General features: G+C 43.3%; 2 protein-coding genes across 5 annotated transcripts in view; one reads left to right on the plus strand and one right to left on the minus strand.

The window, feature by feature from the left end:
* Positions 1 to 4,577, plus strand: part of COLGALT2 (collagen beta(1-O)galactosyltransferase 2) — a 59,235-nt gene extending 54,658 nt beyond the window's left edge. Inside the window, exons 11-12 of the mRNA XM_033151165.1 lie at positions 1,083 to 1,289; positions 2,468 to 4,577. Coding sequence (XP_033007056.1) covers positions 1,083 to 1,289; positions 2,468 to 2,744 — 484 coding nt within the window. The 3' untranslated portion in view covers positions 2,745 to 4,577. The remainder of the gene's footprint in view (positions 1 to 1,082; positions 1,290 to 2,467) is intronic.
* A 5,336-nt stretch (positions 4,578 to 9,913) lies between these two features.
* The window catches only part of RGL1 (ral guanine nucleotide dissociation stimulator like 1), a 107,280-nt gene continuing 102,522 nt past the window's right edge, over positions 9,914 to 14,671 (minus strand). For all 4 annotated transcript variants that reach the window (XM_033151170.1, XM_033151167.1, XM_033151169.1 and 1 more), the window contains 3 exons: positions 13,801 to 14,055; positions 11,835 to 11,949; positions 9,914 to 10,458 (listed from right to left, as the gene is read on the minus strand). In XM_033151170.1, the coding sequence (XP_033007061.1) occupies positions 10,271 to 10,458; positions 11,835 to 11,949; positions 13,801 to 14,055 (558 nt within the window). In that variant the 3' untranslated portion in view covers positions 9,914 to 10,270. The remainder of the gene's footprint in view (positions 10,459 to 11,834; positions 11,950 to 13,800; positions 14,056 to 14,671) is intronic.

Consider the following 14,671-nt stretch of genomic DNA (forward strand, 5'->3'; position numbering starts at 1 on the left):
GAAAGTGTCTGATTGGTTTTGGCCAATGTCTCATACAGAAATGCACCAAGCAATCTCTACTAGATAGGAACGTCGGCATAGCCCCACTGGCCTTCCCTGTCTGGAGATGCAAAACACATTTTTTTGTGGGAATGTTTAGGAGTGTGGATGATGATATATTACTTTATATATCTCATCCCAGCTGGTATTAACAAGCTCCAAACTTAGCAGAGTTCCATTCCCTTTTAAAACACAGCAGAGACGGTTGCATAGGCTCGCTAAAGCCTCTATAAGAAATATATATTCCTGGTATATTCCCCTTCTTCCCTCTTAAAAGTAAAGACACAACACTTCTCTTTATAACATATAAAAGCGTTTACTTACAGTCATCCTGAGTTACAGTATAGGCTCAGAAGGCAATCTAGTTTACATAAAAGTATTTACATGTAGTGAAGCTGGTTCCATAGGGGAACAGGCTTCCATAGGGTTCCATAGGGGAACAGGCTTCACCTGTGCTCCTCTCGGCTGCAAGCCAAGAGAGCATCCTGCTTCAAGAATCATAGAATCATAGAGTTGGAAGAGACCACAAGGGCCATCCAGTCCAACCCCCTGCGAGAGACGAGTCCAAAAGAGAAAGATGGGGTCTGCTTCCTGTGGTTTTGTGTAAACCTGCCCAGGTGAAGCCACACCCATCTCCAGTTACATAGAGGAAGTTGTCTCAGTCCAGGTAAACAGGAAGTTAAGGCTGGAGGACTGAGACACCTTCATGTCCACTCTAGCAATGTTGTGTTTGACTACTCTGTGTTTACATCTCACATTTTAAAGACAATTTCACTTGGGTTTTGAGTTTTCTTTCTAATATTTATAGCAGAACATGAACTTATTGTCATGAACTGTGTGTGACTGGCTGTTTATTTCTTAGATCTCCATGTTTCTTTGATAAAGCTCAAAACAGCTTCCATGGAGCTCCCAGTGGTTTTCCATCCAGGCAGTGATGAGGTCCACACATGCTTGGATTCAGCTTCATGGGCCTACATACCTGTGACATGTATGTGAACGGAATGTTAATTCCATGGCAGAACCACCTGTCTTTTTCTTTCTAGATACGTTGGCCGGAAACGGATGCAGGTGGAGCGTCCAGAAAAGGCTGTTCCCAATGTCATGAACCTTGTGGAAGCTGATTACTCTTATTGGACGCTGGGCTATGCCATCTCCTTGCAAGGAGCTCGGAAGCTGATAGGAGCCGAACCTTTCAGCAAGATGTTGCCTGTTGATGAATTCCTGCCAATCATGTACAACAAGCACCCAGTGTAAGTTCAGTTGCTCTGGTTGGGTTGTATTGGACTGGTTAGCTAGGTTTGTACCATACTGCAAAGCACTGTGGTAAGCAAGCACCTGCCTCCTACTGGAACCTGGGTTCCTCAAACAAATTCTGATTGCGTTAATTAAGGTTACCTGCTCAAATAGTCATTGCAGAAACTGCCACTACAACTACTTTGGGAATGACTTGGTAGATGTGGAGAAGGACTGTTTGTGAGAAAGGCACAATGAGGGGATGGATGGGAAGAAAGGGGGTAAGGCACCTATATCAAGCAGGTATATTTCCAGTGTGAGTAAGGGAATAGGTCACAAAGGAGTTGATTTGAGTCAAGACCAAGAAATAGGTAGTGTAAATAGCAACAGAACTTTAGATAAGTACCGTAAATGTCTCTCTCTCTCTGTGTAATGTGATCCTCTTAATATCTTTTATTGGTCAGTTAAATTTTTAAAATTAAAATATGACATGAGGCAAGTGCCCTGTGATAAACGAACTCCAGTGGTGGTGTGTTCTTGTGGTTTATTTAACATGCACCTCTTTGCCCAGGCGTCCCCAAACAACAATGCTGTACTGTCCACATGACATTTTATTGTATTGATTTGTTTTAGCATGGCTGTATTAATCAATGGTTGTTAACTGCCTTTAGGATTTTAAAAAATGAAATGCAGTCTAGAAATGGTTTTAACAAAAATTAAAGTATGATGGGACGAGGGGAGGGGTATTATTTCCCCAGAGAAGCACACCTGGTGCCATTTCACCTTTGGTGTGTTTTTGGCACCAGGTGCAGACAGAGGTGCATGTAGCAATTTCATTATACAGCTTTTCACAAATGCTGAAGATGCAGCTCTTCATTCTGGCTTGAGATGTATATTTTTAGGACCCACCTCATTTCTGTGATGGTTAAGTTGTTTTAAACTGTTTTCAATATTGTGTTTTAATTGTGGTGGCCTGCCCTAAGACCTTACGGTGAAGGGTGGGTAATAGTACTACTACTACTACTACTAGATTGAGGCTGAGTTCACTGAAGAAGTGATTTTCTACTGGACAACTCTGACCTATCTGTTATGAAATATGAAAGACAAAAAAATCCCCATGGCTTTGAAGTGTAGTGCTAAAATATTCCCTTTTATATCTGTGGCCATGCTGATATTGTTGTTTTCTCCGCTTTAGTGCCAAGTACATGGAATACTTTGAACCTAGAGACTTGAAAGCCTTCTCTGCAGAGCCTCTGCTGATCTATCCAACACATTACACTGGGCAGCCAGGATACCTTAGCGACACAGAGACATCCACAATCTGGGACAATGAGACCGTAGCCACTGACTGGGACAGAACACTCTCTCGGAAATCCCGGCAGCAGGGCCAGATCCACACAGATGCCCAGAACAAGGATGCTCTGCCACCTCAGCCCTCTCTTGATGCAGCATCTGCAAGGGATGAGCTATGACTGTTCACTTGGCCAAGGAACCCCTGACAACATTGGCAACAGCTGGACTTGCCTCATGCACCATCTCTTGACCTGGAACCTTTCAGAGATATTAATGTTTTGTCTAAACTGGCAGATGCAGTCATTTTGAGCTGACTGGCTTTAACTGAACAAGAGTCTCTTGTTTTGCAGGAGGAGTGGCTGAGCCTGACTGAGTCAGGTTGGCAGACTTCTGAGAAATACTGTATAGACAGTAGGCCATTTTTCCCATGTATGGGTTTGTACCATGGGACCCTCTGTTGAGCTTCTGAAGGACTCTAGAGGGCAGCAAGTTTACACTCTGAAAGGACAAAGCTTTCATAAACAATGTCTTTCTACACTTTGTGTAGAATTACTGTATTTATAAAGATTAATATATACAGAGGAGAGGGTTACAGGCCCTTCCATGTTAATTACTGCATTGCTGCTGGGCTTTGTCAACCATGTTCTCTGAGAGAAATCATGTAGGGAGGGGGAGACTGTCAAAGAGTTACTGCCAAAAATTATCCCGTGTCTTTATCTATCTGAATTCCAAGTGGAACTTTATTTTGTCTATTGTGAGTCCTCAAAGGTGCAAATAACTTGTTTTTATTTATAGATACAAGGACTGGTGGTGGTGGTTACAACGAATTTCTACAGCAACTTCCAACCTGCAGAATTATTTGTAGTCCTTGATCTACAAAGTCTTCCTCACCACAGCCTCATGGGAGCGAAGATGTTAAATGCTAGATCACACAGCTTCAGCAATCAGTGTCAGTGGGTGGTTTCCTTGTGTAAGTGAGCCTTTATAGATTAAATCCTACAGGGAAAATCTAAATCCTACAGAGAGAATTTAAATATCGCCTCGCACATGATGATTGTTCACATTCAGGTCACACATTCAGCAGCAGCATAAGAAATCCCCTGCTGGCATATGTAAGTGTCTTTCTGACTTCCGCTGCATTGTGACCCAGCAGGAATTTGAACCCAGATCTCTTCAGATCCATGCTGAGCACTTGTATATAAATGAGGCAATCTCAGCTCTGGTTAAGATCCTGTGGTATTCCCTTCACAACTTACAGCAATTGTCTCTGGCCTCCCAAATATTGCAACCTCCAGCTTTGGACACAGATGCCTTTTTAAAAACTGAAATATTGTCTGGAATAATTGTCAAACAGTTGGTCATCGGAACAGAACCCTGCCTCTCCCATTTTATATAGCTAGAAGGGTGAATGGTGAATGTAAACTGAGATGACTATAACACAATGTCTTGGGTTGGTTTTTTTTGAGAGTGAGCAGTCTTAAACATCTCTTGACTGCTAATTCATTTTAAAAATAGACAGCCATTTGTTTCAAAGACAACACATGAGGACTCCCTTTCAACATTGTAACAAAGAGAAATCTTTGGTTGTATCAAGCTTGCTGATCTCTTGTTTTGTTAAGATGGTTTAAACTGTTTGCATACTGAATTCTTGTCTTTGTCGCCCCCATCATGAAAATCACGCTTGTCCATTTTGGGATGAGCTGATACCCTCCCTGCTGGACAGTGTCTCAACACGCTAACACCACATCTTTATAAATGCACCAGAAGTCAAGTGGTCATTTAATCTTGTAATGTAGACTTCAGAGTTTGAAGGGAAAATCATTACTGAAACAAAACTTTTAAAATAAAAAACTAAGGGAAGAAACTATATGTGCTTAACCTGCTGTAGATGCAATACACAGGAATTGTTGTTCTTAGATGGAATAACTGTAGTATCCTGTTACACTCTTTCCTAAAGGGGATAATGTTGCCTGCTTATCAGCTGGTCTGATAATATATAGCAAGTCAATTTGTCTGTTGTCATGGTCTTTTATTTGTGACTTTAAATATTGGCAGTATGGTGTGATGCGATCTGATTGGGCACTCCCAAGACCAGCTGGAGTTTGTCATCTCTGCTTTGAAAGATTAATGACACCTATAAAACTCCTTTGGTCTTGAAATGGCTTGGAGGGAGCCAGAATCTTGTTGCAGAAGCCAGCTGGATATTTCTTACTCAGAACTCCAAGCCTGTATACCTGGATATCTCTGATGATGTCCCATCCAGGCACTGAGCCTCAGATGTGCTTAAGACTCAGCAAGGTTGCTTTGGTACGTGTCTCCAGACTCCAGCCCATGCTGTGTCCCCTGGTGTGGTGGGGCTGCTGCAGTTGGCCACTTGACTTACAGAGTTCTTCCTGGGAGGAAAGATTATACTGCAATGATACAGGTAAGTGTGGTGTGTCCCTGCCATACCTTTCTCTGTGGTGGAAGGAAGAAGGTGCATAAGCTAATTGCTATCTGAGCACCAGGGGCTTTGATCCAGCAGTGAATCTGCTGTCCCTGTGCAATCTCATCTTGCTATTTTCACCATGGATGCACGCACTTCCTGTTGGTTTGGAATTGAACTATGTAGTCTAGTCTAAACCATTAAGCACTCTGGGTACAGATGCTCTGGAGAAATGAGAACCGATTGTTGAAAAGTACAATCACACTTCGGAAGTAATTTACCAATGGGCCCTAAACTGTCTGCTTACAGCAGGGACATGGAATTGACAAACTATTGGCCAGACCTAGCCCATGAAGCTTTTCCAACCAGCACAGTCGCCCACACTCTTTTCTGCCCCACCCCTATCTTCTTAGTGACAGTGACACACCCCACACAAATGCAGTGAACTGCTTATGGAAGAGATTGTTCCCTTTCTGCATGGGCAAGTTGTATGCATTGTGTTGTGTGATGAGAACGGGCCTCTCATTCCTCACCATACAGCAGAGAAATGATGTAAACTGTGCCTGTACAGAATGAGAGCAGGAATGCCTTAATGCATGCAATTTAAGTTTCATGATATCCAGCTGCTATGGTGTAGCCTACTCTGGCTCTAGTTAGGATGCTCTGCAGTGTTTCCTAAAAATGAAGTCACAAAGTGAAGAAAGCTATAGCAAGTTGGCATTCCTGCTACACCAGAGTGTCCAAAGTGTAGGACAAAGAGAAGTTCAGAATATAGCTGGGAAGACTTAAAACTGCAGTAAAGAAGGGAGGCTAGTTTTGTTTCCTGGTGCATATTTAGGGAGCCATGGACCTTGTTCTTGGAAAAACAGGTCAGTTTCACTTGATTTTTTGTGGTTTTCCTCTCCCTTCCCCAAATCCCATTACAATTCTCCATAACATTGATGGATGGGAGTGGTGGTAAAATAGTTTTTTTTCTGGTATGGTCCAGGATTGTTTATATGCAGCACAGGATTTTGGAAGGGTACAAATAAAATGGGAGCGAATAGGATCATGACAGTCCAGGGCCTCTTAGGGCTAGGGCAGGCATTCTATATTATACTCTCATCCCTAGGAGAGTTCTTCAAAGAAAGCAAAGTTTTGTTTTCCTTAACAACGGATGTTTCTAAAATCTTAGCACAATGTGTTTTCACTCAAGTGAATTGCTAGGAAGTGATGCAGGGATTTTCATGGCCAGCTTCTTGGGGGCAAAGTAAAGTTCCATGCAGGTCCATGCAAACACAGACATAATTTAAGGAAATAGTGGGCGGCTTTCATTTGGTATTATTCAGAGTGTTTCCCTGATTGAAAACAGCACGTTTCCTTCTTAATTGAAGAAAATAAAAGGAATCTTGTGAAATCATGGAAATGATTACAAGATGAATTTCTGACCATTGGAGAGGGAAAGCACTTACCAAAAAGCAAGTGAAGCTTAGGAATGTATAAAGGGGTGGGAATCAGGGGGGAAATTAAGAGCTTGGAGAGTGTCCATGAACAGGAACTGCTGTGAATGTGACATATTACTCTAGCAAAAATTATCTGAACTCTATTAAGGACAGATTGATTACACAAATGAATTGCAACATTTACTCAGACTGCCTAATAATATGTGGTCACTTGCAAGCCACCAATTTGTTCACACCAACTGTACAGCCTCATGAGCAAGTCAACAAACTTAGATGCGCCTAGTTCTTTTACATATTAGGGGGAAAGAACTTCTCCTTGTAACATGTAAGGTAAGTTGCAATGTCTGAGCTGGATTGTGGCTCAGGTAATTCATTCTGAATGTCCTGATTTCATTAACATTATGGAGCTGTTTCAGTAAGCTGGAACTAATTCAAAACTCAAATCCTATGAATGTGATGTCTGATATACACCAGCTATTTCTGAATATTTGCTGTTGGTCTGCTATCCAATGATACTTCATTTCAGCATGTGATACTTTAGTTTGATGTATAAGATCATACTTTGATTGGCTCAGTGGTAGTGCATCCGTTTTGCATGCAGAAACTCCTGGGCATCTCTAGGTAGAGCTGAGAGACACCTCCCCACCACCGGCTGCCTGAAACCCTGGAGAGCTGCTGTTAGTCAGTGTTGACAATGCTGAGTTAAATGCACTTCTGTGTAGAAGGCAGCTTCCTTTGTTCCTGTGGGTCTAATACTCAGTATGTGCTGGAATCATGTTGGATTGCTGTTATTGAGCATATGACAGTTCATTGGAAATCATGACATGACACTTTCCAAAATCAAAACTCGAGAGATTCTAGAAAGTCCAAAGCACTTGAATTTCATATTCACAGGTGATTTCATATTCAAATCTCAATTTGAAATTCCACATCCAAAACCTGGATTGTGAAATAGTTGTGAATTCTGAGTATCTTCAAGGATAGGTTGCTGATGAAAATCCAAGAGTGAACAGGAAAAACAAGCAAAAAGGGTGTGCATTAGCACCAAAATAAATGAAACTCTTTACGCAGCAGCTGTTAATAATTCTTGCCTTTGTTTAGAAAGACACTTTATCATCACAAGCTTAACAATATAAAAATCTAGCTGATTCTACAGATATATACAGAGTCTTGAGTATGTGCATATACTTACACACATAACACATTTGTTGCATTGCTTCTTTCACCAGAAAACAAAGAGAATGGATCTTGGTTTTTGAAAATCCATCTTAACTCTGGACACTTTTAAGGCTCAGTTTTGAAATAACCCTTCTCTCCTCTAGGCAATAACACTGTGCAGGGATTTAAGCTAAGTAAGCCAGGAAAGAGTGTGCCTTGAAACAGAAAGAAGTTTCGCATAGTGCAAAATGCATTATCTGATAAGACCAGATGGTTTTTCAAACGCTTGACTAGTCAGCTGTTAGCAGCAGCTGTGTATATTTTTCTAAAATAAAGTTCAGTGCCAGAGCAAACCAAGTCCTGCATTCTGTGATCCATATTAAATGGATGTGCATGACTGCTCTTACTTCATAGAACTTGTTCAGCTTATGGTAGTCTGCTGGAGCATATTTAGTCATCTCTCGGGCACCTGAAATTTCACTAGACATTACCCATACACTTTTTCAAGTACAGTGGTGCCCCGCTAGACGAAAATAATTCGTTCTGCGAATTTTTTCGTCTAACGAAGCGGCAATGACAGCCGCGCGCCGCTAAACGAAAAAAAAAGACGCAAATTTTTCGTCTTGCGAAGCAGCCCCATAGACTTTTTCGTCTTGCGGGGCAGCTTCTGCTAGACGAATGCTGTTCGTCTAGCGAGTTTTTCGTCTAGCGAGGCATTCGTCTAGCGGGGCACCACTGTACATCCCTTGTGGCCATAATGGCCAGAAACTTAAAATGAAAGCTGAGATGTTTTAGGAAGCTTAATTCTGCCCCCAGGGTACTTCTTCTTTGCTTCTGCTGAAGTGCATTGTATATACGGCTCTGATTATGACCATGTGGTATGGCTTAAGACAGGCCAGGGTCCAAAGAATTGTGAAAGCACTGCCATGATCCCAAGGAAACATAGGATTTGTTCTTCTCAAACAGCAACACTCCTATCCACTACTGCATGGTAAATCATATTTAGCTTCTAAGTAAATTTATGGTATATATTGGAGGGCAGAGCAGAAGAAAGAGAGATAAACGCTTTGCATCAGGTCTTTGGATCCAGGCCATGTATTTTAAAATTAGTGCTACAAATGAAGCAAAATCCCTCCTTCCATGTGTAACTAAGGCTGTTATCGTAAGCATTCTTACAAGGAGGCAAGTCCTAATGGTGCAACTTGCTTGGAGAGCTGCAGTTCTAGTTTGCTTTTGGAAAGAGGCATTTTTTTGGGGGGGGTCACCCCCATAGTCTGTTCTTGTAAAGGAAAAGGTTGTTCCAGCAAGCAGCCAATGAGGTAGCAGGGGCAGATGAGCAGGTAAGAGGCCACAGCTGCTGAATGGTAACCAAGGAGGGGAAGGAGCCTTATCCCCATCCAAGAAGAAGTGGAAAGGCTGTCCTCCAATCTCTCTCTCTCACTACCTTGCCAGCCACCTATCTCCACTATGGCTTTGATGTCAATCTTTCTTGTGATCATACATCAGCGTAGCATGTGCTCTGAAAGGTGCTGTCACTGAACATGTGGCCAAAATAAAATAGCAATGTGGTGCTCTAAAGGTGGCTACATGGTTTATTCCTTAAAGGATATGCCACATCATCAGGAAATTACTCAGTCAAAGGATGTCTTCTAAGAGAAGGGAGCTGCTTTAATCATTAACAAATCCCATAAGGCTGTGGTATCCTCAAATGCTGGCTACTAGATACATTTGGCTTTTTTGTTTTGTTTTTTAGACTGACTATAAAAGGTGGTTATATGGTTTGCTACAATGCCAATATGGCTGAACAGGTAAACAGCTCCAGACCTGGAAGTGAGTCAAAACTGCACACTCCAAAGAAATAGACCTTGACATTATTTTGATAAATAGGTTAGCAAAGTATGGGGAAACCACGAAGTGGCATAAAGAAAAGTAGTGTGCATTTATATTGTCTTTCTCACCTTCTCTCTCCCACACAAGAGAACAAGGCCTTCGACTGGATAGCAGTTGCTCAACGTTCTGTAAGAAGGGGGTGTATTTTTCCAGCTTAGATCGCAAAGTTGGAAAACCAGTACAATATGAAGCGGCATTGCATGGGGGGGGGGCAGGGGGTTAATATTCTAGGAGAATGGTAATCTCTCCTGACTTCAGCAGCTCTGTTCCTTTCCCTAAAGTTAGCAGCCCTTCAGGTAGGAAACAAACCATCAGTCCATCCACTCGAGCTTTCTATGAGTGTCATCATTTGGCCAATGGTCAAAATGATGCTCCTCCACCTCCTCCTCCTGTAAATACAGGTGGAACTCATGGAAGAGCTTTCTCCCGCTTGTTAAAAAAGAAAGAAGGAAAAGAAAGTATTCCCAATTAATACTGGCATAACAGAGGCTTGAGAGTAATTGAAGAGGATTGTGAAGTTTAGGTGTACTGTACTTTTCATTCCTGGTAGAAAGTGGCCATCTATTCTTGGAGGCTGTGCAAAAAAAAGGGGGTGGTGGTCAGGGAATGCCTGTAGGCTGTTTTCCATTCAGGTCCATTGTGTATCAAGGCATGCCTGTTCATAACAAGTGTTAGCTTTGTATTCCCAAAGCTGAATACTGACACAATCATTTGTGAAGACTGTTGCAATAATGGATGGCAGCAATGGTTGCTTTGAAACCCCATCTGCCTTGCGTTGACTTATCCATCCTCAAAGTGTGATTTTGCTGTTTCTGTGGCTCCAGCAGCCCTTCTTATTGGTCCTAGGGAGAGTCAAGCTGGAGCGGCTCCTCAGTTTCACTTCCCTGTCGAGGGAGTTTTTCTTCCGCAGGATGAAGTCAAAGTTCACCTGGCTGTTCATGGCGTAAAAGACATTCGCGCTGTCCGGGATGACTAATTCTGCAATTCAAGGAAATAACAGGTGGTAAAACACCCCCCTATTTTTTAGTACAGGAAGCCCACAATGTACCTACTTTTAACTTTTGTGTATTCAGCTTTATGCACTTGGAAAAAAACATTAAAAAGGGGGTGGGAATCCAGGGGGAGGGAGGACTTTGGCAATCCCACCTGCCATTGTTAGCTGCTTTGAGCACGTAAATTTTTGTAGGAAAGCAAGATACAAATAAAATGAATGAATGAATGAATGAATGTGTGTTGACTACTCGTAATTTTGCTTTTAGGCACCATCCCCAGAACATAACCCCTGTGTAAGTTGCAGGCTTAATGTACAATTAGGAGAAAGCAATATTGGTTGTGGCAATTTCTTGTGCTCTAAGCACTTTAGCACTCTCTTCTCGTGGTCTGGGTTCGTAACAAAGAAAATTTAACAAAGAGCATGAGTGAGCCCTGCTGGCGTCTCTGCACTATGAAGCTAATAGGAAAATGTCCAACATAATGAGGAGCAGGGTGACCTGTGAATGGCCCCTATAGTGCAGGGACCAGCCCTCTATGATCCCTTACTACATGAGCACTTCCTTTTTTGCCCTCTTAGCAGGTAGGCATGAGAGTGTGATATTTTGATTGACCAAATTACTCCAAAGAAGGGTCTGTGGGCCTCTCTTCCAGCATTGTAGCCCTGGTGCAAGTTGCCTCCTTCCCCGGGCTTTGAACCTCTGAATTAAGGATTCCAGGAGATCCCATTGGGGTCAGAACTCTTGCAGCCTATCTAGCTTCACCCTCACCCTGGTGGCTCCTCTTTTCTTTGAACGAGCAAGCTGTGCCCTCTGTCCCTGACAATGGCAACCCATTCATTTTGTCTTGCAGAACTTGCCCATTGTGAAAAGGGGGCCTGCCTACCTGTGAAATCATTGCTCCTGCTCTCAGCCCCTAGACACCACAAGCAGCGAGAAGCAAGAGACTGAATGAGAAGAGCTCCTGCTTTCCTTAGTGTTTGTCTCTGATTCTCCCCCCACCCCACCTTCTCTTACTGTTTCTACGGAAGGGAGCTTCACAATTCTCCAGGCAAAGCTACACCTACTTTTGAGGTGATGGAATAGAACATGTAGGCAAACCCTTAGCCTCTTCTCACAGCACTATCTTTTACTTTGATTGATCAGCTCTGGAACTCTCCTTGATAAGAAACCTTGAGCAAGTATTAGATGCACCATAAAAAGAACATTCATTCTATCAAGGATAGGTAAGTACAGAGTGGATAAGTGCAGCGTTTTAGGTCAGGGGCAACACATTCCAGTGTGCATCTGTCATGTAGGGGTGGTGTAGTGCAGACCCTCTACCTTCAGAATGAGGCAGCACCCACAAGGTGCTGTTTTTCTTACCTTTGTCCTCAGAGATGACCTGCACCAGTTCATAATCCTCTGCAGGATCAGACTCCAGATTGTGTTTCAGCTTTGCTCTCTGGATGACGGCTGGAGTCTTGTCTTGGCTAGTCAACTGGAAAGAAAAGTTTGCATTAAGGCCAGCATACTCGCAGAAGCAGAATTTAATTATCTGTTCCCTATTATCGGCACACAAGGTATTAAAATGACTGTTTCTGAAATGAAATGTCAGCTATGGCATAAACCTTCAGAAGGCAGTGACCTGTGACAACACTTTGTTGAAAAGAAAAGATTGCATCCCAGTGTAGACACTCGTCCCCACAAACAAGTCTGTTTCTGGAGCCAGCGTTTACGGAAGGATATGACGTCAATCTAGCTCTGCGCTGTTCAAACAAATGCTTACCAAACTATGGCATGAAAGTGTGCTTTGAAAAATTAAGTCACCTTGTTAGAGGTGGGGGGAACCTTCGGCCCACAGACCAAACGTGGCCCATCAAGTCTCCCCATTTAGTTCACAAGGTCATTTCCCCCTAATCACACCTATTATATGTGACAACACATACAGAGCAGGCAGGGATGTCATTGGGTCCTATGACTGAAAAGCAGGATTGAACTCCCTGCACATCAGCTGATGAGTTCCAGTCTGCTTGCACACCATGCCTCCCCCCCCCCCCCCGTTCACTCACCTGTCCATCACCTGATATCATTATGGTGGGTGGTCCCACCCACCAGTCAAAGCTAGCCGGTGGGGTGGGGAGAGGCAAAATTCTGGCCCACAAGGCCAAAATGGTTCCCGATCCCTGCTGTATATTATCCATTCCCCCCATATTCTGTCATTTTGTGGACACTGTGTGGATGCACAGGATTTCCCAGAAGCATTGCCACTACCTGGAAAGCACGGTCCCATCCCAGAGTCCTGACTGAGAGAGCAAAGGGAAAGGCCAGGTGCTGGCAGGCAATATTGAGTGGGCTATTCTGCAACTGCCCCAAAGATCTCTTGTGTTGGGGGGTGGCTATGGGTACACGTGAGGCTTCCAGTTTCACTCTAGGGAAATCACAGCATCCAAGATCTCTGAAAAACTGACCCAGGCCAATTTCTGACTAATTAGAAAACACTAATTATGTCTTAGATTTTTATCTAACCCCTCGTCTGTTAAGTGGCTTTGTTCAACAAGCAGAGCTTGGTTCTGTGCACAGAAGAGGGAATGCCTTCCTCAGTGGCTGCTGTGGAAACTCCTTTTAAGATACAGCTTTCTATGTACTCCATAGTGTATTGCTGGTTCACCATTTTTTGGGATGATGACGATGTAGTAATAGTGGCTATAGCAGCAGCAGTATCCTGCCCTTCATCTCAGGGGGGTTCACAGCACAATCACAAAATGTTTGTTCAAAGAGCTTGAAAATACACGTAGCAATTTTGCTCCTCAAGGGGGAGAGAGAAAAATATTTGACTTTTTGCTTTCTCAGTCCTGGTGTGGCTGCATTCTGTTGCCACAAATCAGCTGGAGCTGGCACCAGGCAAGGAGACTTTTTTAATGGAAAGTGGAGCAAAGTTATACCTAATCAACAAATGCACACAGAACGTCTTAGTTTAGACAAAATAAAAAATACAAATTCCTTCCGGTAGCACCTTAGAGACCAACTAAGTTTGTTCTTGGTATGAGCTTTCGTGTGCATGCACACTTCTTCAGATACACTGAAACAGTGACTATGGCAGACCAACATGGCTACCTAGCTGTCTTAGTTTAAGTTAAGCACAGAATGTAGGAACATAAGGAGCTGCCTTTTACAGAGTCAGACCACTGGTCCATCCAGTTCTCCAAGGTTTTGGAAGGGAGTCTTATCCAGCCCTACCTAGAGATGCCAGGGATTGAACCTGGGGCTATTTGCATGAAAAGCACATGCTCCACCACTAACTGGACTGAAAGCTACCTGGAAGGAAGCCACCCCGGCATTCATTACCTACCACAATGCTCTTGTACATATTGCCATTGTTGTCTTCTACACTGATGCGAATGATGCAGGTGTCTTCGTTCTGCTGGTTGTAAACGGGAGGCGAGACTGTTGAGGTAATGGAGGTGACTGAGATGGAGCGTTTGTGCATTCTGGGGTTGCTGACCAGCAAAGGAGGAGACGAGAGGGCATTGGTGAAGGATGACAACCCTGATGAAGACGTGTCCATCGAGTGGATAGAGGAACAAGAGGAGGAGGATTCAGAGAGCTAAGGGGAAATCACAAAATAAGAATATTCATTTTACTAACGTTTGATGTTAAGGACCTGTTCAAAAACCACTACTTGCTAACTGTGGAGCACTGGAAAAAAGATGAAGAACAGATCTGAGGTTCCTGCCCTTCACTTCACACTGAATGTCAAAGGTAATGACTATGGAAAATCCATGTACTTTGGAAAGCAGGATCTCCCTGTGTAAGCATTTCCTTGTATGTGCAGTGAAAGGGACAGAGCATAAGTCTGAGATCCACTCCAGTTCTTGCTGCATGTAGGCTCAGGGCAGACGTATCATCTGAAAAAGGGCATGGGTTTCCAGAAATGCAGAAAATGGGTGGTGCCACATACTGGGGACCCCATCTTATTGTGGTCCCATAATATATTGCATGAGGCGTTCTGTGTACCATGTTTGCTCCACCACTCCCATCATCCCTGACCACATCCCTGTACTACAACTCCCATCATCCCTGACCACTGGTCCTGCTAGTTAGGGATGATGGGAGTTGTAGGCCAAAAACATCTGGGGACCCAAGGTTGAGAAAGGCTGTTTTAGTAAATGGCAAGCAGAAATGAGAGAGCACTATTTTCATGGTGTTCCTTGATCATTCCA

This window comes from Lacerta agilis, chromosome 6, assembly GCF_009819535.1.
Source record: "Lacerta agilis isolate rLacAgi1 chromosome 6, rLacAgi1.pri, whole genome shotgun sequence".
NCBI classification, from domain to species: domain Eukaryota; kingdom Metazoa; phylum Chordata; class Lepidosauria; order Squamata; family Lacertidae; genus Lacerta; species Lacerta agilis.